This window comes from Populus alba, chromosome 11 (assembly GCF_005239225.2).
Source record: "Populus alba chromosome 11, ASM523922v2, whole genome shotgun sequence".
Classification (NCBI taxonomy): Eukaryota; Viridiplantae; Streptophyta; class Magnoliopsida; order Malpighiales; family Salicaceae; genus Populus; species Populus alba.
The window spans coordinates 2,052,726-2,072,725 of NC_133294.1; the positions used below are offsets into that span (position 1 = coordinate 2,052,726).

The following is a 20,000-nucleotide window of genomic DNA, read 5'->3' on the forward strand; positions in this document are numbered from 1 at the left end:
GTGGCACCTGCATTCTTTAAGCCAAAAAAGGCATAACTTGTATAACAATATATCCCTTTTGGAGTTCGGAAAGCCGTCTTCTCCTCATCTGCGGGTGCCATTCGAATTTGATTATAGCCAGATGAACCGTTCCATGAAGGTTAATCTCCCATGGACCCGTGGTAGCATCTACCATTTGATCTCAGTAATTGGAAGTGGAAAGTCATCTTTGGGACAAGCATTGTTAAGGTTCCCGAAAAATGCCACACAAACACGCATTTTGGCCATTCTTCTTTTTTACTGGCACAATATTTGAAATCCACGTAGGATACTTGACCTCACGAAATTGAAACCTGCTCCCCTTGGATAAGTTTATTGACCTTCAACCTCAATCTGTGATATGAGTTTCAGGACGAAAGCGACGCTGAGTTTGTTTTACAAGTCTAGCCCCGTGTTTCACTGCTAGTTGGTGGACAACAACCCTTGGGTCTAAACCTGGCATTTCATCATAGGACCAAGCAAAGATATCTCGATATTCCATACAGAAGTTCCATGTAATTCGCTTCCTCTTTTCAGGTGATAAGTTGCATTGATGAAGGTTAGTCATGGGTTTTCAACAGTTCTTCAAGTTAACCTCTTTAAGTTCATCCATTGTAGGCTATTTCTGATTCAAGGGAAGGATGTGAGCTTCTCAACATCTTCTTCGATGACAAACTTATCATTATCATCTTCTTCAATAGTAATGTGATTTGAAGTGAGACACATTATTTCATCATCTTCTTCTTCTTCTTCATTAGAGGGGTTTGTTATCACTATTGTGCGTGTTTTTCCTTTCAATGTCTCTTCAGCACTCACCACCCATTCACATTGTCTCTTCATGCGTGAAGATATTTTGCTACGAAGAACCTTTGAATCACCCATCAAACTTGTCTCTTTTGACATGAATTGTCCAAGTCTTTCAAAGATTGGTGTGCGTTTTAGCACCCTTCCATTATTTTGGGTTCCAATCCTAGTAAAAACAAGAGCACGACTTGTAGTTCCACCAAGACGATCCCAGACTGAAGCTCTAAAAGGTGTCGGCTGACTTTGTTGTTTGTCCTTCACTTCTTCCGCACTTATGTACCGTGAGGCTTCTTTATTAATGTGAAAATACAGTGGTGTGGAAGACTCATATCCAAGACCAGCCCTCAAAGTTTTGCCAGAAGTTTTCTTCTCTCTCCATACCTTTCCAATCGTTGCAGAAACTTGTTTACCTTCAAGTTGAGTCGTATCACCATCCTTTGATATCTCGTTGATGTCCTCACGACTATAGCCAGCCCTGGCTAAAAGCTTGTAAGCGTTGGGATCAAAGCCATTTGACCGTTTATCAGGGAGTCCTTTAAGATTTATCACCACCGACTCAGTTTGATGAACAAACCCTTTTAGTAAAGGTTTTTAAACCTTGTTCAAGGCAAGATTAGTAGCTGGCAAGGTCAAGTTTTCAAGCTCTTTATCGATCTTTTCTTCATCCTTTGCAAAAGAAGACTGACCCTCTTTTCTTGCTGATACTGGAATATATCGGAGTGCCGCGGCTTTACGTGGTGGTTTATTGTCAACAAAGTTTTCTACCACCTTTTCTTTTCCTTTATACTTTGTTGGATGAGATTGTACCCATTCATTTGCAGATGACTGATGCCCTTTTGAGCTTTTAAAGTCAATTATTCCCTCTCCTAAGTGGTTAGGTGGTGATCGTAGTTCTTCCATCATATTTGACTTTGAAATAGAATTTTTGCATCTGCAAAGTGAGCTTCAGCTATGGTGAAGGGATCGGTGTCTGCCATTGTCTTTCTTACTTGTCCATCTCGGCAATACTTAAAACATTGGTGGAGTGTTGAGGAGATGATACCATTTTCATGTATCCATGGTCGCCCAAGCAACATATTGTAGGTAGTTTTGGCATCTATGACATGGAAAAGTGCATTGGATTCCATATCTTCCATATGCATCGCAAGTCTTATCTTTCCTATAGCATTTTGCCCTCCTTGATTAAAACCTTGAATCATCAGATGACTTGGGAAGATGAGATTCACTATCTTTTCATCAACATATCCTTTAATGAAAAGAGGTCGGTTATGGAGTTTTGATCCAAGCAACAAGTCTTCATCGTTGAAGGATATCTCTGTTGTGCATACATCGTGAGATAAGTTTGAAGAGTCATCATGACTTTTCTTTAAGACATAATCAATAGGAGTTTTCTCTTCATCAACCTGATAGCAAGCAACAGGTATGTTTTCAATTCTTTTCATTTCTGTTGGCATGTACTCATTCAGTGTAACAGGCTTTCCTATACTTTGAGCTGAAAAACCCTCCTTTCTAACTGGTATGGATTTTTGTTGAGTCTTTCGGCGTATCGGCTCACCAATTAGCTTCCTCACCATTGAGATCCTCATTCTTGTTGGCTTTTTCATTTGCATGTGCTTCCTCCTTCCTCTTCTACGCATGACTAAAGTCCATCCTTCATCATCATAATTTTCAGACCATTCAGGCTTCAAGTCGTCAACTTGAGGTGTAAGGGTTATACATGGAGTTTGACTTGAGGATGCAATAAAGCTCATCGGGAAAATAACATCAAGTCTTATAGGTTCACAGGAGCCAAAACTTATTGTAGAGAGTGATTGACATGGTCCTAAATTGACTGTGGTTGTGATATTAGAGGCTGCTATTTCATCATCAAAAATGATATCTCCATTCTCGTGTAACCTCATGATCTTGTCTTTCAACACAAAACACTTCTCTACGGGATGACTGATTAAGCGATGATATTTGCAATAATTCGGATTATCTACTTGGTTTGCTTCTTCAGGGCATTTCACCTCCGGCAACTCAATGATATTTGCCTCAAGCAGATCATCCAGCATCCTAGATATGTCTGAGTCAGGGAATGGATACACTTTTTCTTGTCGCTCTTTCAATGATGGTTTCTTTCTTTCACCCTTTTGAAAAGTAGTCGGCGTTGCATGCTCACCCCTCTTAACTCCAGTTGGTACCCTTACAGCAGTCGAGTTAACTACTAAAGATTGCTTTCCCTCGACCTTCAGAGTGCTCTTTCCGAATCTACGACCTTCAGGCTTATTTCTTTTAGGCTCTTGCATAGGTAACAATGAACTTTCAGCCGCCGCAATGCTAAGTTCCATATCATGTGCACGAGTAGCCAATTCTTCAAAAGACTTTGGTTTGATGCCTTGTAGGATATATCGTAGTCCCCAATGCATCCCTTGAATACACATGTCTAGCGCAGAAGTTTCGGTGAGTCGATCTCTATAGTTGAGGCTAAGGTTTCTCCACCGATGAATGTAGTCGATGACAGGCTCTTCATTCCACTGACGTGCATTAGTGAGTTCAATCATGCTAACCACACGACGAGTGTTGTAAAAGCGGTTAAGAAACTCACGCTCCAACTGCTCCCAAGTATCAATCGAGCAAGATTCCAAGTCAGTGTACCAGTCAAAGGCATTACCTTTCAAGGAACGAACAAACTGTTTTACCATGAGATCACCATTAGTCCCGGCATTGTTGCAAGTCTCCACAAAGTGAGCTATATGTTGTCGAGGATTTCCCTTGCCATCGAACTGTTGAAACTTTGGTGGTTGGTAACTTAGAGGCATCTTTAACAGGTCGATTCTTTAGGTGTACGGCTTCGCATATGAATATGAGGGTTGAATTGAGCTTTCCACCTGGTCTGTGATGGCTTCCTTGATGAGTTCTTTCAGTTGATTTTTGGTGAAGATGCCATCAGTAATACCACGTATATTCTTCACAGCTCCGATTGCAGACTCCTCAATGACATCTAGTTGATCTACTTGAAAAGCCTTGGTAGTTGAGGTTTGGCCTCTTTCGTTCAAGCTCTCAAGTTTGTTCATCAACTTTGCTATCTCATGGTCTTTTGCCTTGAGTGAAGTCGAAAGCCCCTCGACGAGTTTTGTCAAGTTAGCCACTTGATCTTCTAAAGATGTTGTCTCGGTCATCATCACTGACATGGTGCTAGAACCCGAAGCCTTACTTGGTGATCGACACAGAGAAGTTTCCATAGGTGAATTGTCAAAGTCGCCTTGAGTGTTGAAGACAATTTCGCACGCCTCACTTGACTTTTGTAGTGGAGTTGCTTGTGGCTTCATCTTTAAGGCGACATCTTGTGCCCCTCTTGCATTCGAAGTTGATGTCAACTTGAGAATCGGCCTAGTTCGTGCATACAACTCGACGATGGATTTTGTTTTCAATGGCGGGGTTGAAGGATCTTCAATAGTGTGTTGGGGACCTGAATCAATGGCCTTGTTGCTCTTCGAAGCGACAATGGTGATCATGTTCCTCATAGTTGCCATTGAGAGTTTTGTTGAAAATTCTTTCTTGAAGGGAAGAGATGAAAGGTAGAGATTTCCCCAGTGGAGTCGCCAGAAATTTGTAGACACAATTTTGTGTACCTGAAATTAAACAAGCACACGTGTACTAATATATGATTTTATTAAATATATGAATGGGTACAATCTCTATGTAATATATTCTTTCAAAAGAATATGGAAATCCTCTGATTCTTCCCTTGGATTTGATATATGATGACTTGATTTATTTGAGTAATCAAGCTAAGATTTGTGCTTTGCAAGAATGCGGATTTGGGTGTGTATTGCGAAGCGAGATATTGTGATTTGATGCTTTGAAGAGTACCTTGATTTGTCTTCAAAGTGTTGTTGGAGAACTCTTATGGAGCGTTTTGGCTTGATCCAACAGAGCTTCGTTCTTGTTAAACTTCAAGCGTAGATGAAGGAGGCTTGCGAACTCTTTGAGAGAGAGCTTCCTTGGTTGAAGAGAGAGAGAGAGAGAGAGAGAGAGAGAGTCTTAAAGAAAATTTGTATCCCCTAGAATCCCATCCCCTGCCTTTAGGTTGAGGCCTTTTATTTATAGAGATCTGTAGGGGCTCTCAAGTCCTTTTCCAATGCCACGTGGCATAATTTCATTGGTTGGTCTTTATTGACGGAATCTTGCCTTTATGATAAGATATCTTGAATATCTCATCTCAAGTGTCAACTTTTCATTGACCAAGAAATATTTGAAGGCTCATTTGTTTTCCATGTCATTTATTTCAATTTTATTTTATCCTTTATTTTAAAGAATAAAATAACATATGGTGAAATTTGATTGGTGGAAAATTTGTGTTTCTACAATAGCAGACATGTCCCAAGCAGAACGACCATGCCCGGAAACCACAGGTGGCATGGAAGACTGGTTCTTCAAATATTTATCCCAATCCAAACATTCAAATGATTAACTGAAACCACAAAACTGGTTTTATATTAAATCTCTGCATCTAAACCATTATCTAGGATACAGCTCAGTAATTGAAACCTCATTTTTTGACTCAGTCACCCTTGAATTATGCCCCATTGAGGATGACAGATCTGATTGATATGTGCTGCTGCTCATAAAAAATGCAGGCTGAGAAGGTATTTGCAATGTGAGGGAAGAGCTGCTTAGCATGAGAACTACTGAAGCCATTGTCGGCCTTTCAGCTACATTGTCTTGAACGCAGAGTAACCCAATGTGGATGCATCTCATCATTTCTGTTGCTGAGCCACTACTCAAAACGGGATCTATCATATCTTGAGCAGTCCCTTCCCTCCACTTTCTCCATGCCTACAAAATTTATCCAAAGTGAATTCACAATATTGAAGGGCTTGCAGATATCCCTATAAAACCTTAAATAACGTGTTTGATTTGTGGATTGTTCTATACTTACATGGCTCATAAGGTGCTCTATGTCATTTCCATTGCGAAAACCATTTTTTTTGCCAGTCACAATCTCCAAAACTAGCACGCCGAAACTAAATACGTCTGACTTGACCGAGAAGTGTCCTTGCATTGCATATTCTGGAGCCATATAGCCACTGTTTATCATCAACGAAGAGTTCAATATTATTAGATTCGACAATGTTAACAATGTTTAACATCCTTTATATTGTGGGGACTTTTCATTTCTTCTTCTTTGATACAATGCAATAAAGGACGAGCTTAATAAATAGTAATTATGGTGTTCATCATGTTCAGATACTTACTAGGTTCCCACAATTCTACTTGTATTGCCTTGAGTTTGATCCACTACGAACAACGTCGCCATGCCAAAATCTGAAATTTTCGGATTCATCTCCTCATCTAACAAAATGTTGCTGGCTTTGAGGTCACGATGAATGATTCGAAGTCGAGAATCCTCGTGAAGGTAAAGGAGCCCTCGAGCAATTCCTCCAATAATCTTGTAACGTTTTTCCCAGTTCAAATGCACACGCTTGTTTGGATCTACATTTCAAGGAATCGCATGGCTCAAGTTACTCAAGGGAAAGAGTACGAGATATATTCATTAATTTGTGCTTCTTATTTAGAAGAAGACTCAATTGCTTATAATACAATTGTAAATTAGCTGGTTCCTAGCCTTACCAAATATGAAGTGATCAAGGCTCGCATTAGGCAGAAACTCATAGATAAGAAGCCTTTCAATTCCTTGCAAGCAGAAACCTAGAAGCCTGACTAAATTCCGGTGCTGGAGTCTTGCCACCAATAAGACTTCATTTTTGAATTCCAAATCTCCTTGCCCAGAGTCCTTAGAAAGTCTTTTCACAGCAATCTCTTGTCCGCTAGGAAGTGCTCCCTGAAATCATATCAATCCATTACTCCCTGTATCATCTTGAGCATTGCGATTTAATTATATGTACGTAACAGTATATCCTTTACTACCTTGTAAACAGCACCAAATCCACCCTGTCCCAGCTTATTTTTCTCCGAAAAGTACTCTGTTGCATCTCGAATGGTGCTGAATGCGAATTGCAATGATTCTGTACTTTCTATTTCGTCTACAGCTTCAAAAGTTGAACAAGTTAGCATGCACGGAAACATAATTGCTTTGGAAATTAAGGAAGAAACGTAAATTGTATTTAGTTAGTGTCACGGGATAAAAAAGAATAGATAAAAAAAAATAAAACAAATGTATTTATTTTTTTTAAAATAAAAAAAATAAGAGCCCCTCTCATCGTCTATTTCAATACAATTCAACAACCAAATACTATCTTCAGGCAACCAAATTACTACTTACTTTCAATCCTTTCCTTTTCCCTTTGCTTTCGTGTTCTTATGAATAGGCAGATGCAGATGACGAGTATCACAGCACGACAGCTGGGACAACAGTAATGACAATGATCCGAGCTGTGTTGCTCTTCGTTCCTGCATAAACCAATGTGGGCCCTACAATTTTTAAGAACTTGAGTCGAGACTTGTGAGTTCTGAATGTGGACAGTCCCAATGATTGAGGCCTTGTGACCCAAAGCAAAGTTGTCCCCATGACTCGCAAAAGCTTAACAATCAGCTAATTTTTATTTCTTTTAAAAGAATATATTGAAATCCTGTCATGTTCCATAACCTAAACCATAAAAAATAATAAATAGATTTTTTAAGGCTAATTAAATTACAATAACTCCTATTATAAAATTTATAGAAAACATTTAATATTTTGAATATTTGACAAAACACCTTGACTATATCCAAAGTATCTTTAATTGCTGTTTTTTTTTTTTTTAAATAGTTAAATAAAAAAAATTCCGAAAGTAGATAAAAATATAAAAAATAAGAAATAAGAAATGGCTGAAATTAATATTGCTGATGTACTAATAAAATAACCAAGTCCCATTTTTTATATTCTTTCTCTAATTTGTTTAATTTTTCAATTTAAATATCTTTTCAAATGCATTTTGGATAAAGCTTCTGTAATATGTTTTTTATATATGAAAAAGGCTTTTTTCTTGATGATCTCTATAATTTTATAATATCTCAAGAAGGTTATTGTAATTTACTCTACTGTTAATATTAATTAATTAAACATGGTACAAGCACTCCTCCTTTTCTTTTTTCTTTTTTTGCCATACCTAATTAAGATAGAAATTACAGAAGCTGAAACTGGAAACCGTAAAAAGAAGTTAGCCTACCTTTCCTGATTGTGGTATTGGTTGGTGGAGGAGAACTAATAACAAATGGAGGAGATGATGGAGATGGAGATGATGGAGATGGAGATGGTGGTGGAGATGTTACTTGAGGAAATAAGTTGTAGTAGGGATACAAATCCCACCGAAAAACACAGTTTTGGTTTCTGGTATAACCTCCTTGATACCCGTTGCAACAACTTTTATAGTAGTCTACGGATTGTTGTAGGCAAACTCTGCAATTACTCGGTGATACATCAGGAGTGCACTGCATAAATATATACATTTTTTGAGTGGATGTTAGGTCTGCTGTCTCAGCTTCTGGCTTCAGCCTGGATGAGTTCGTGGAAGCTCTTGTTACCGTCTCCCCCAAACCACTCCAAATTTGATCAAACTGTACTCTAAAAGATGGGTCAAGGATACCCGTATTATATCCAGCATCAGTAGGAGATAGCTCAAGTGATCCAAAAAAATAACGATTCGCATAATGATGTACAAATACATGGAACTGGATTCCCTCCCCATGAAATTGCTTCTTTTTTGGTTTGGACATGCTTCCATGAGAGTTTGAATAGAAGAATTGACGCAGCTGAAACAAAAATCAGCTGATGCGGAAGCCATACAGAACACAAGACCATAAAACTGTGTCATTGCCTAAACCTATTGTAGTATTGTAGAAACCCCATTGTTTGTGACATTGGAAGCTAGTGAAAGGAGAACAAGGTCTAGGTTTTTTGCGTAGGTGCTATTAGCTGTAAAGTTTCCTGCGGTATAACAGAATTGAGCATCGGTAAGAGTGATGCTTACGATAATAACATGGAAAAGAAGAGAGACGATAGTTTTAGAACCCATTTCAACAGAGGAAATATTAACTTCTGTTCACAATTTTATTCTTTCGTGAAAAGAAATCCCTTGCATGGATGGTATTTTATATACCAAGAGGCTATTGGCCACATTGGCATGGTCAATTTGTTAACGAATTTAGGATAAAAAAAAGAGGTTGCAATTTCTTTCACGAAGAAAGTACATGCACTGTGGAGTAATTTTGGTCGTCCTTATAGGGTTTGTAGAGCCGCCATTTGAGAAAAGAAAGTTAGTTAGGCTCCAACATTCTTTAATCTAACATTCCTATTCAAAGAGATGAAATCTTAGTTTACCATGCATATATATATATATATATATATATATATATATATATATATAGATCTTTTAAAATCAATGAGACAACGAGATGAAATCACTATTAATTTTATTTCCTTTACATGGACATAATTAATTAGCTAACAAGAAGAATTTACAATATATCTCAAATAAAAATTATTATCATTAGTGGTTGATTAATTTAAATTAAACTAGTTCTATATATATTTGATGAACGAATTGATAAATCTTGCAAAGACTATATATTAATTTTGTGAGCAGAAAGTTTAGTTTTCCCTTGAGACAACGCTCTTGTAAAGCATGCAGACATAGCTTTTCGTTATTTGTTTTCTCAAATTATTTCGTTAATCTTTCAATTAATTTGCCAGCTATAAAACAATAAGAAAATTCAACAATGGCGCTCAAATCTAACGACCCATCCCGTGTCATTATTTGGACGATTTAACGGTATTGATGGGGACAAAGCGATTACCTAGTATTTTTGTGGCATCCAAGATTTCCAGTCCGCTTTGGTAAGATACACAAGCTTAGCTCAGAAGCCAAGGTGTCACCGAATCACCTTCTTAAAGGGATTTCCTCTTGATTTCTTGTATCTTTTTTTGGTCGTGTCTCTGTGTGTGTGATTTTATAGTGGGTGCAAGTTTTCAGCAGAGGAAGAGAGGGTGGTTATAGATTTGCAGGCAGAAATTGAGAACAGATGGGCAAGAATCGCTATGTATTTGCCGGGAAGGACTGATAATGATGTGAAGAATTTCTGGAGTAGGTGGCTGATATGATGATTACTGCTTTCTAGGATTATAAACATGCAATAATTGACTAAAACAAACATCTATGAAGTTGACAAATTTGGCCATCAATAGTTAAACAGAATTGAAATTTATATGTTTAAGCAATGTATTTAATATTTTTTTATCTTCTTCATGCACTAAAATTATAAATTATCAAAGGAAAACCCAAGAAGCTCCAACTTCTTGGCTTTTGACATCAGGGTGTGGCCGTGTATCTCCTCCACACTCCAACTATTCCAGACGTTTGCAGCTACAGGGACCCCAAACAAAAACTTAAAACTCATTTGTAGATTAGGTCAATAAAAAAGATTAATCTTTATATCATTTTGCTTGCTTAAAATATATTGTTATTCTATTAGTTTTATTTTTTAAAATGTAAAATAAAAAACCAAAAAGGTTTAATGGCCGTCCCTTTGTAACTTTTGTTTTTGAAGAACAAGAATAAAAAAAGAACTTTTTTTAGTTAAAAACCAAAAAGGTTTCAGGGCCCTCATCGACGTGCGTGAGAGTAAGAAATGATCAGATGCCCAAACTAGGTCTTCTGAGAGTTAATTTTCTTTGTGCCTTTATTATTTATTCATTTTCTGTTGCAGTGACTCGATTACTCTTTCTATTTATTTTTATTTTTTTTGTAGTTAGGCTGCATTTTAGTTTTATGGCGGCTTTACTTGTGGTCCCAATTCCTGACTGCTTAATTGCCTTTAGACTGTATAAAATTATTCAAAGACTCAGTCACATACAAAAAAAAAGTCAATAGAAAGATCAAGATATTATTTGTCGCCTTCAAAATTGGACCTACCAGATGTCCCACACTAGCGTTGCTGCGTTAGAATTTCAAAACTTTGATGTTGGAATAGCAATAATGTCATTAATTAATCACTACAGACAACATGTTAACGAATATCGGAATCATTAGCATAAATACCCATGCGTATGGTCGTAGTTAACATTACAAAATTAGTTCCATTTGAGGTGTCGCTGATCTTCTTGCAAGTTTTTTTTTTTTTAATTAGTGAAGGACATGGAAATATGTGTTTGATATGAAAGTCAAAGAGTTGAAATCTTGTGCCAAAGTGGCCCACATATGCCAGCAGAAGAGATCTATTAAAAGTAGGGGTGTTCAAAAAAACCGATCAACCGATTAAACCGAGAAAACCGAGAAAAAATTAACCGAAAAAACCGAACCGATAAAAAAACCGAATAAACCGATTAAAAAATTTAAAAAAACCACCCGGTTCGGTTCGGTTCCGGTTTTAAAAAGCTTAAACCGATTGAACCGGACTAAACCGAACCGGTTTAATTGAATCTAAAACAAAAATATAAAACCTTTGCACCCGGCCCCCACTCCAATACCCGCCGGCCCCCACTCACCATCCCCTTCCCTTTTCCCCAAAACCTTTGCACCCCACTCACCAATCACCATCCCCCTTCCCTTTTCCCCAAAACCTTTGCACCCCACTCACCCTCCCCCTTCCCTTTTCCCCAAAACTTTTCCAACCCACTCACCCTTTCCCTTCCCTTTTCCCCAAAAGTTTTATTTTATTTTATTAGTTTCGGTTTTTCTGGTTTTTAAGGCTAAAAAACCGACCCGAACCGAACAAAATCGGTTCGGTTTGAACCGGTTTTCGGTTCGGTTCGGGTTATATTAACAAGAAATGATATTTTCCGGTTCGGTTGAATTTTTATGTTAAAACCGAACCGAACCGGACCGTGAACACCCCTAATTAAAAGTAAGCAAGTTTTAAAACGACAACGCGATATCAAACAACAAGAAGTAAAACAAATTAAAAATTAACAAAATAGACAATGGGGTATTATTTTTTTGTAATTTAGCGGTTTCTGCATCAATTCTAGCTCCAGCTTTGTTGTTCTTGACTTTAACTAATTTTCTTAATTGCAACAATTATTTTCATAATGCAACATTACACTGACATGGATAACACTTTGTGTATTATATGTATGTCTGTGAGTGTAATGTTAGAGAATAATATAAATCATATCCTGGGACCTCATCTAACAGCTTAAGCTTTTAGGTTGAGATGGTTCTTTGACATGGTATCAGAGCCTTATGACCAAGCGGTCATGAGTTCGAATCTCACCATCCCCATTTATTTGATAAAAAAATTAAGCACAAGGTAATGTGAGCCTGTGCAAGTTTCAAGCCCAAAGGGCTTTCACTTGAGGGGGTGTGTTAGAGAATAATATAAATCATATCCTGGGACCTCATCTAACAGCTTAAGCTTTTAGGTTGAGATGGTTCTTTGACATGTAAGATTATAAAAAAAAAAAAAAACTCTTCTCAACCAATTAGCTATTGTTAATACTCAAGAAAATGGAAATATTCCAGCGAATCCTCCTATCAGCCAGCTGTCTCCTATGGTGGGTTGCAGCCCCCCGGAGAACCACATCAAATGCTCATCAACAAACACAAACTACTGTCATAGCATGAATACAATGTTCACTAATAAAAAAAAACCTGAATACAATGAAAACCTGAATACATTAAAATGAGAAGGACATGGATAAACTTTTCCATTGTTATTAATTTTTCATATCAGCAATTAAACATTAAAATCTCTCTACCTGAGTGTTCATGCAAGTCAAGTATCAAATCGACTATGTGTAAGTTAACTCAATATGATAAAAGCATGGGTAGGCTTAATTAAAAAAAAATCAGCATGACATAATTTGTTGTTTTATTTTTAGATGAAGACCAAGCAAATCATCCCTCGACCAACCAACATGGGTTAAAAGTCAAAATCACAACCCGAGAAAAGGGCACAATCAAGATGTGTTCACCTAGGTGGTTAGTTGTCATTTTTCTTCCCCCTATCCTTATTCTCTCCTTGGCTAGCCTTGCACGAGGCCTGAGTTGGGTTGTATTAGAGTCTAAATTGAAGAGTTATATAATTAGGGACTAGATTGAAAGGAGAGGGCTTAGACTAAGGTAAGAAGCAATTTTATGTTGTTCTAAGAATAAGGCAACAATACACCTAGGGGAGATTAGGTATAGCACTAATAATAACAAAATATTGCAACTAATTAAAATAAAAACAATTAACCAACAATATAATTAAAGTGCTTCAAGTAACTAGTATAGGCAAAGAAATTGCAAAATTTTTTTTTAATGTGGTTCGGTAAGCCTACATCAACACCTCAAGTACCAAAACCATGCTTGAGTATTGTATTCTTTCACTAGTCCAAGTTCAAAGAGTACAATATTCGTTTGATGAATTCATACCAACATTTTTATATCATTTAAAGATATTTTATCTCCAAGATTTTTCTACCAAGATATGCACTTTTAAACATTTTCCCTTGGTGACAAAAACCTCATCAATGCCAAAAGTTTTATCCTAACTCTCAAAAGATTACAATGATGATTTTGTTTATAGCAAAAAAAAAACCTCTCTCAAATAGTGGATAAAACAATTAAAGCTTGTATTTTTATAACTCACTTTCCAGCAAACAAACGGGGCCTTAATAACACTTAGAATATTTGAAACAAAATCATCCTAATTGATACTGATTTAACGGTGTTGTCACGATTAGTCCTGAATTGATATTAATCCTATATCACACTTGAAATTGCAGCACCCTTAAAAAATTAAATGTGAGGGACATAATAGAATTTCTAGCATCTTATTCTTATCTTAACTGTTTGAATCCATTAGGTTAAAATATCTCGTTTAATGAGTTATCACTTAGTTTTATAGTCATCAGGAACCTTAACTAGTTAACAGAGATTTTATGGTATTGAATTGATTATGCAAAATTAAAGATATCATCACCCTTTAAGCTTCCTACTTGAGGTACACTGAATTGTTGATTTTGTATTGAATTGCTAAGGGTTTGTTATATTATGCTACTAATGATAATATTTCTAACTCTAGCATCAGTGTATATTCAACTACAGATACTTCCAACTCTAACGTTGATAAATATTATGTAACAAAGAAAACATATGGTATTCTTACCTCTAGCGTTAGTGAATAAACAGGTAAAATAAATTTAAAACAATGCATACATATTTTTTATTTTAATTTTTAGAAAAAGAAAAAAATTGTATCATATACCGGAGTTGCATTTCACAGTAAAAATCCATCGATCAAATATGTAGTTAAATATCTAAAACAAAACAACCCAAAAAAAAGTGCAAGGGACCCATAAATAAATCAAAGAAGATCTTCAATTTTTTCTTGAATTTTTTGATATAAAAATGAGCTTGTTTGACCACATATCAAAACAAAAATGAGTGAAATCAAAGAGGTAAAACAAAAGGGTGTGTTTTGCTAAGCACACCCTTGGCCAAAAACACATTGGGTCGGCTAGGCTTGAGACCCAATCTAACCTCAGTTTTTTTTGGACTGGGTACAACCCAGTTTGTATGGGCTGTATTAGACCCGGCTGGCCATTGCTTTTTTATCCGCAGGCGTGCATGAACTGCTTACAAGAACATAATAATTAAAATGCAAAGGGGAGGGAAAACGCAGGGAGGGTTGTCCGGCTGATGTTATTTTCTCCTCCTCTGTTTTCCTCTTTTTCTTCCTCCAATCCTTCCTCTGCTCTGATCTCTCTCTCTCTCTCTCTATTATGTTTGCTCTATTTTTTTTTGTCACCTATATTTGTTCCTTTTTTCCCCCTGGTTTCTTGGTTCTATCTCTGTGTTTTCTATCCTCCTTTGTTCTATGTGTGTTTCCTCCTCCCTGATCTTCGTTTTTCTTTTTCTCTATGTTCGCTCCCTAGTTCTCTGGTTTTTATTACTTGTCCGTCTTCTCCCATGTGTTATGTCCTCCTGTTCGTTATCTCTTTTTTGTTCTTTTTGTTCCCCTATCCTCTGGTTTTCTCCCTGTTCTTCCCCTCTGTTTCTTGGAATTTCCTCTGTTTGTGTCTTCCCCCAACATTTTCTCTTATGTTCCTTTGGTTCTATCCCCCACCACTTATGGCTTTTCTCTGGCTTATATAAAGCCATAGAATGCCATGCGTTGGTAAGGCAAATGAAACGAACTCACAAGATGTTACCAAGCAAAGATGGAGAAGAAGAGGACTGATATGAGATTCAAATTAAGTATCTATTACTGGAAACACATCGTTTCATTAAGCCATTAAATTAACAGTTTTGTATTTTCCTTTAAACACATCATTTTGATTAAATGTAATAAATCCATCAGGAGCAGCTGAGGGTAGTCTAGAGAAGCTTAAACTATATATACCTGTAACAGATTGCATGAGTTTTTACGTGAAAAAGAAAATAAGAAATGAATGACTCTCTTGCAATTTAGGAATGTTAACAAACTTACCACTGTCACCAAGCTACCCACACCCTCGCCATGTTCAGACACTGAACCCTACCGTTTCTTCCCTACTAAGCTTCCTCCTACTCAAACCTGCCAGGCAGAACCAATACTGTTTGGATCATTGAACATCACACACATAACAAGTGGTATTAGAACTAAAAATCCATGGCTTACAACCATACCACCAGACACTAGAACCATCGAGATCAAATGCATGGAAGACTCCATCGTAGCAGTCAAGCAGGACAGTTGCCAAAAGTATGAACAACTGGTGGACATCCTGAAAAGGCAGAGTTTAAAGCTCGATCAAACCATTGAGAACCAAGGGGCCCAGATTAATTATATAAGGCACATTATGGGAACCATGGCACAACAAATAGAGTTTACCCTCTTAAAACTCTCTCAAGCTCCAGGAAGCTTTAGTCACAACACTAAGAGGCCAATTCCAAGTCAAGAGGGAGTTGAATTCAGGAACAAGGAGCCTCGTGAGGATAGAATGTCGTCCTATAAGGTACACACACCCAAACATTTTTTCCCTACTTTCAATGCGAGAAGATGTGCACAAATGGCTTTTTAAATGCACACAATATTTTGAGATAGAAGAGGTTGCTGATTCAAAAAAATTACAAATTGCATCTTATTATCTTAATGGAGTTACTCTTTATTGGCATCAAAACTTTCTTAAAAGTTTGGGAAACCAAAAACCCTCTTGGGAAGATTATGTGGAAGCCATTTGCTACCATTTTGGGGGCCAGCAAGACCCTCTAGAGGAATTGATGGAGTTGAAGCAACAAGGAGAGTTAGAGGAATACATCCAGGACTTTGATATTTTGTGGAACAAGGCTGAAGTAAGTGAGAAACAAGCCTTGGTTATCTTCTTAGGGGGACTTGAAATAGAGATTAAAAACACAGTCAAGATGTTCAAACCAAAAACCTTTAGACATGCATATAACCTATCTCGATTACAATCCAATACCTAAACATACAGGAAATCCTAAGCCTATGTCAGGAGACCACCTAGTGTTTTCCAACACCATCTTATGCCAGCCACTACTACTTGTCCGTCACATTCCACAACCAACACTACAAACCCTTATGCAGCTCCACAAAAACCCACTCCTAATCCATGGACTAATAACCCTGGTAGTAGCTACACAAAAACCTGCATAAAACCCACCAAATCCATTCGAAACCAAGACTTTGAAGATAAAAGACTAGAGGGGCTGTGTTTTTGGTGCGATGACAAGTTTGTGCCAGGACACCACTGTAAGAATAAAAGGGTGTATTATCTAAGTGTTGTGGAGGAATAAGAGGGAGTAATGGAGGAAGAGGTGACCGAAGACAAAGTTAATGAAATGGAGCTCATACCACATATTTCCTTAGATGCCTTGGAAGGAACTGTGGGACTAAACACTATAAGGTCAATGGAAAAAATAGATAAGACTACAGTTTTTAATTCTGATAGATTTAGGCAGCACCCATAATTTCTTAAACACCACCTTAGCCCTTAAACTATAGTTCTAGTTGATAGCCATAAAACCCATGATAGTGCAAACAACCAATGGGGAGAATATGATATGCAAATCCATGTGCAGGGGACTTAGGTGGAAGATGCAGGGGATAAGCTTCCAAACAGATGTCTATATCATTGAACTTAACAACTACAAAATGTTATTGGGGATACAATGGCTATCCATATTAGGGGACATCTTATGCAACTACAAACACCTATGGATGTCATTTTATTGGCAGGGGGAGATAGTCTTACTTAAAGGGGAAAATCCACCCAAGTTCCAAACCATTGAAATAAAACAGTTGAGTTCTTTAGTTGGCAATCAGGTGCAAGTGGCCGACTACTTCTTATGTAGTCTAATGACAGTTGAAGATGGAGAAAAAGAGGCAACAGGCACAAGAACAAATACCACTATGTTCCCTGACATCAAGGATACTGATCTGTTAAGTCTCCTTCAATCCTACTAGGATTTATTCCATGAACATAAGGGATTACGACCACCTAGAGCTCACGACCACAAAATTTCATTAAAAGCAGGTAGTGAAGCAATAAATCTAAGGCCCAATCGATACTCTGGACTCTAGAAGGACAATATTGAGAAGATGGTGAAACAAATGCTTGAAGCTAGAATTATCAAAACCAGAAATAGCCTATTCGAATCGCTAGTGATTCTGGTGAAGAAAACAGACTCCACTTAGAGGTTTTGTGTCGACTATAGAGCCTTAAACAAACTCATTATCAAACACAAATACCCCATTCCAATGATTAAAGAGCTACTAGAGGAATTGGTGGGCGCAACAACATTTTCCAAGATCGATCTTCGATCAGGGTACCACTAAATCCAAATGTCTATAGGGGACGAGTTTAAGACAACCTTCAGGGCTCACAGCGGCCATTATGAATTTCTGGTTATGCCTTTTGTCTTAACTAGTGCCCCCGCCACCTTTCAGAGCCTTATGAATGAAGTATTCAAAGATCATTTAAGGAAGTTCATTTTGGTGTTCTTCGATGACATATTAGTTATAGTAGGTCCTTAATCGACCATTACAAGCATCTAAGGATAGTTCTGAAACTATTAAAAAGGCATCAGCTAGTTGCCAAGGCTAACAAATGTTTTTTTAGCAAGGGGCAAGTGGAATACTTGGGTCACATCATTTCAGCACGAGTAGTAACCGACCCTCTCAAGATTCAGGCGATTTTAGATTAGCCAATTCCTAAAAATTTGGAACAGCTAAGGGGGTTCTTGGGGTTGACAGGATACTACCAAAGGTTTGTTAAGGGGTATGACAGCATTTATAAGCCCTTAACTAATCTATTGAGAAAGGAGGCCTTGGGGTGGAATGAGGAAGCAACACAAAAACTAATGACAAGCGCTCCCGTGTTGGCTCTACCTAACTTCAACAAGCAGTTTGTAGTAGAAATAGATGCATCTTTAATAGGGGTCGGGGCAATCCTAATGCAAGATGGCCATCTCATTGCTTTTGTCACACGTCAAATTCGTGCGACATCGACTGACGATTTTTCTGTTATGCGCTTGCTTTGATTCGTTGGTTGGGAGTCACCACCTAGTAATTTATTGAAGGCTACTAGGAAACCGGATGTACTGGTCTTGTCAGAGATTCACGGGTAAGGGACTGCTTGTGGTTAGGGAAGGTATTAGCACCCCTAACGCACCCTACATGAGGTAAGTTGCTTCGTGGTTTTGACGTGTTAAAGAAGTTTTAATAATTGTCTTCTCATCGAATATCAGAAATATAACTTATATATAAGTTAATAATTCTTGACCGTGATCCAATCAAAATATTAAATTCTTCTTAAATCTTTGCAATTTTATCATAAATAAAAAGAAACATCCATAAAACAAATACAAACACACACGTACACTTTCACTATATTTCTTTTCTTTTCTTTTCTTTTCTTTTGGTTACATCCACACTACAAATAATAAAAATTCAATACTAAACAAAAAAATTACATCAAACAATTTAAAATTACAAAACCCCCCAAAACATCCTGGAATTGTTGGGAACGGTGCTGTGAAAACCCATGGACATCAGGACAGTGGTGGCGCATTGTTCCACGCACCACCGCCACTGGCGGCGAATGGGTTCACGCGCCGCCGCGGGGAGAACCTGGATGCAGTGGATCACGAACGGCTTCTCCTTCTGTCTTCCTAAACCGTCTGTGACCTGTGGAACAAGAAGAGAAATGCACACAACAGTCGATTTTAGTTTTTATTTCCTTTTGTTTCACTTCTATTTTCTATCTTTATTTTGGTTCGTTTCTTCTTTGCTGGTTGCAGATCCGGCGATGGCCGGCTTCGGTGGCCGTTGATGGGCCATTCTGGTGGTGGGTCTGTGGGTGCCGTGTGTCTCAGCTGCAGTTTGCGACTGCTGAAGTGGTCGGCGGTGAGGGAATGGACGGATGGCAGATCTGTAAGCTACTGGGTCTCCAGTGATGGCAGCGTTATTGTGGCTGTTGTTTTGGCCACTGTTACTAGAGGCCAAATGGAGGGAGGACCTGGTTCGGTCGCTGATGGAGAAGAAGAAGAGGGAAATCGGGGCCGGTATTTGGTTTGTTTTGGGGCTGAGGGGAGATGGGTGGCTGGTCTGTGGAAATGGGATGAAGGTCTTGGCTGGGGGAAGAGGAGGCTTGAGCGGCTCGTTTCTGGTTTATGTCGAAGGAGGGTGAACGGTTGAAGGTTGAAGATGGGGATGGTCTGGAAATGGAGGAGAAAAAAATTCAACGTGGGGGGGGGGGGCGACGGCTCTCTGGTTAGAGATAGGTTTAGGGTTAGGTTTTCCTTCTTTTTTTTTTTGTATTTTTCTTTCAAAATTGCCCCTCCCCCTTGAGTGTGTTGAGGAGACTAGTATTTATAGGCAAAAATGTTGCTAGGTTTCCAAACTTAGTCCCTCAACTTCTTTCTTTTTGTAAATTTATTTTTTTCTTAATTTTTTGTATTTTTTAAAAACGAGCAATATCAACGTCGACTCAATGAGGAAAATCAATAATTTTAAAAATAACGCATGAAAAGTTGCACGCGTTTGAAAGACTTTTGAAAATTTAAATTCTTTTTAAACTACGTTGAAAATGCTAAAAACAACATAAGTCATAACTAAGTAATATTTTGCTTTTAAGAGTATTCACTATACAAAAAATAATAAAAATGCTCCTCAATAATTTTAGAATGATAAATAAACCCAATGGTTCTATGGATTTTTTTAAGGGAAAAAATATAAATCCAGAATGATTCATGTGTTACAGTAGTTTT

General features: G+C 37.7%; 1 protein-coding gene across 1 annotated transcript; it reads right to left on the bottom strand.

The window, feature by feature from the left end:
• Positions 1-5,271: 5,271 nt before the first annotated feature.
• LOC118058310 (cysteine-rich receptor-like protein kinase 34) lies at positions 5,272-8,523 on the bottom strand. The gene is made up of 6 exons (XM_035071020.2): positions 7,977-8,523; positions 6,736-6,857; positions 6,439-6,649; positions 6,063-6,300; positions 5,747-5,894; positions 5,272-5,643 (listed from the first exon to the last, which is right to left on the bottom strand). Exons 1-6 carry the CDS (start codon positions 8,521-8,523, stop codon positions 5,326-5,328), a joined length of 1,584 nt encoding a protein of 527 aa, XP_034926911.2. The 3' UTR covers positions 5,272-5,325.
• Between the last annotated feature and the right edge of the window lie 11,477 nt (positions 8,524-20,000).

What these genes read in the sequence shown, in the direction of transcription:
- LOC118058310 (XM_035071020.2), bottom strand. Translation starts at nt 8,523, where the DNA reads ATGTCCAAACCAAAAAAGAAGCAATTTCATGGGGAGGGAATCCAGTTC. An exon ending in CAATACCACAATCAGGAAAG is followed by an intron (nt 6,858 to 7,976) that starts GTAGGCTAACTT and finishes CAACTTTTGAAG; the next exon opens with CTGTAGACGAAATAGAAAGT. An exon ending in TAGAGCACCTTATGAGCCAT is followed by an intron (nt 5,644 to 5,746) that starts GTAAGTATAGAA and finishes TAAATTTTGTAG; the next exon opens with GCATGGAGAAAGTGGAGGGA.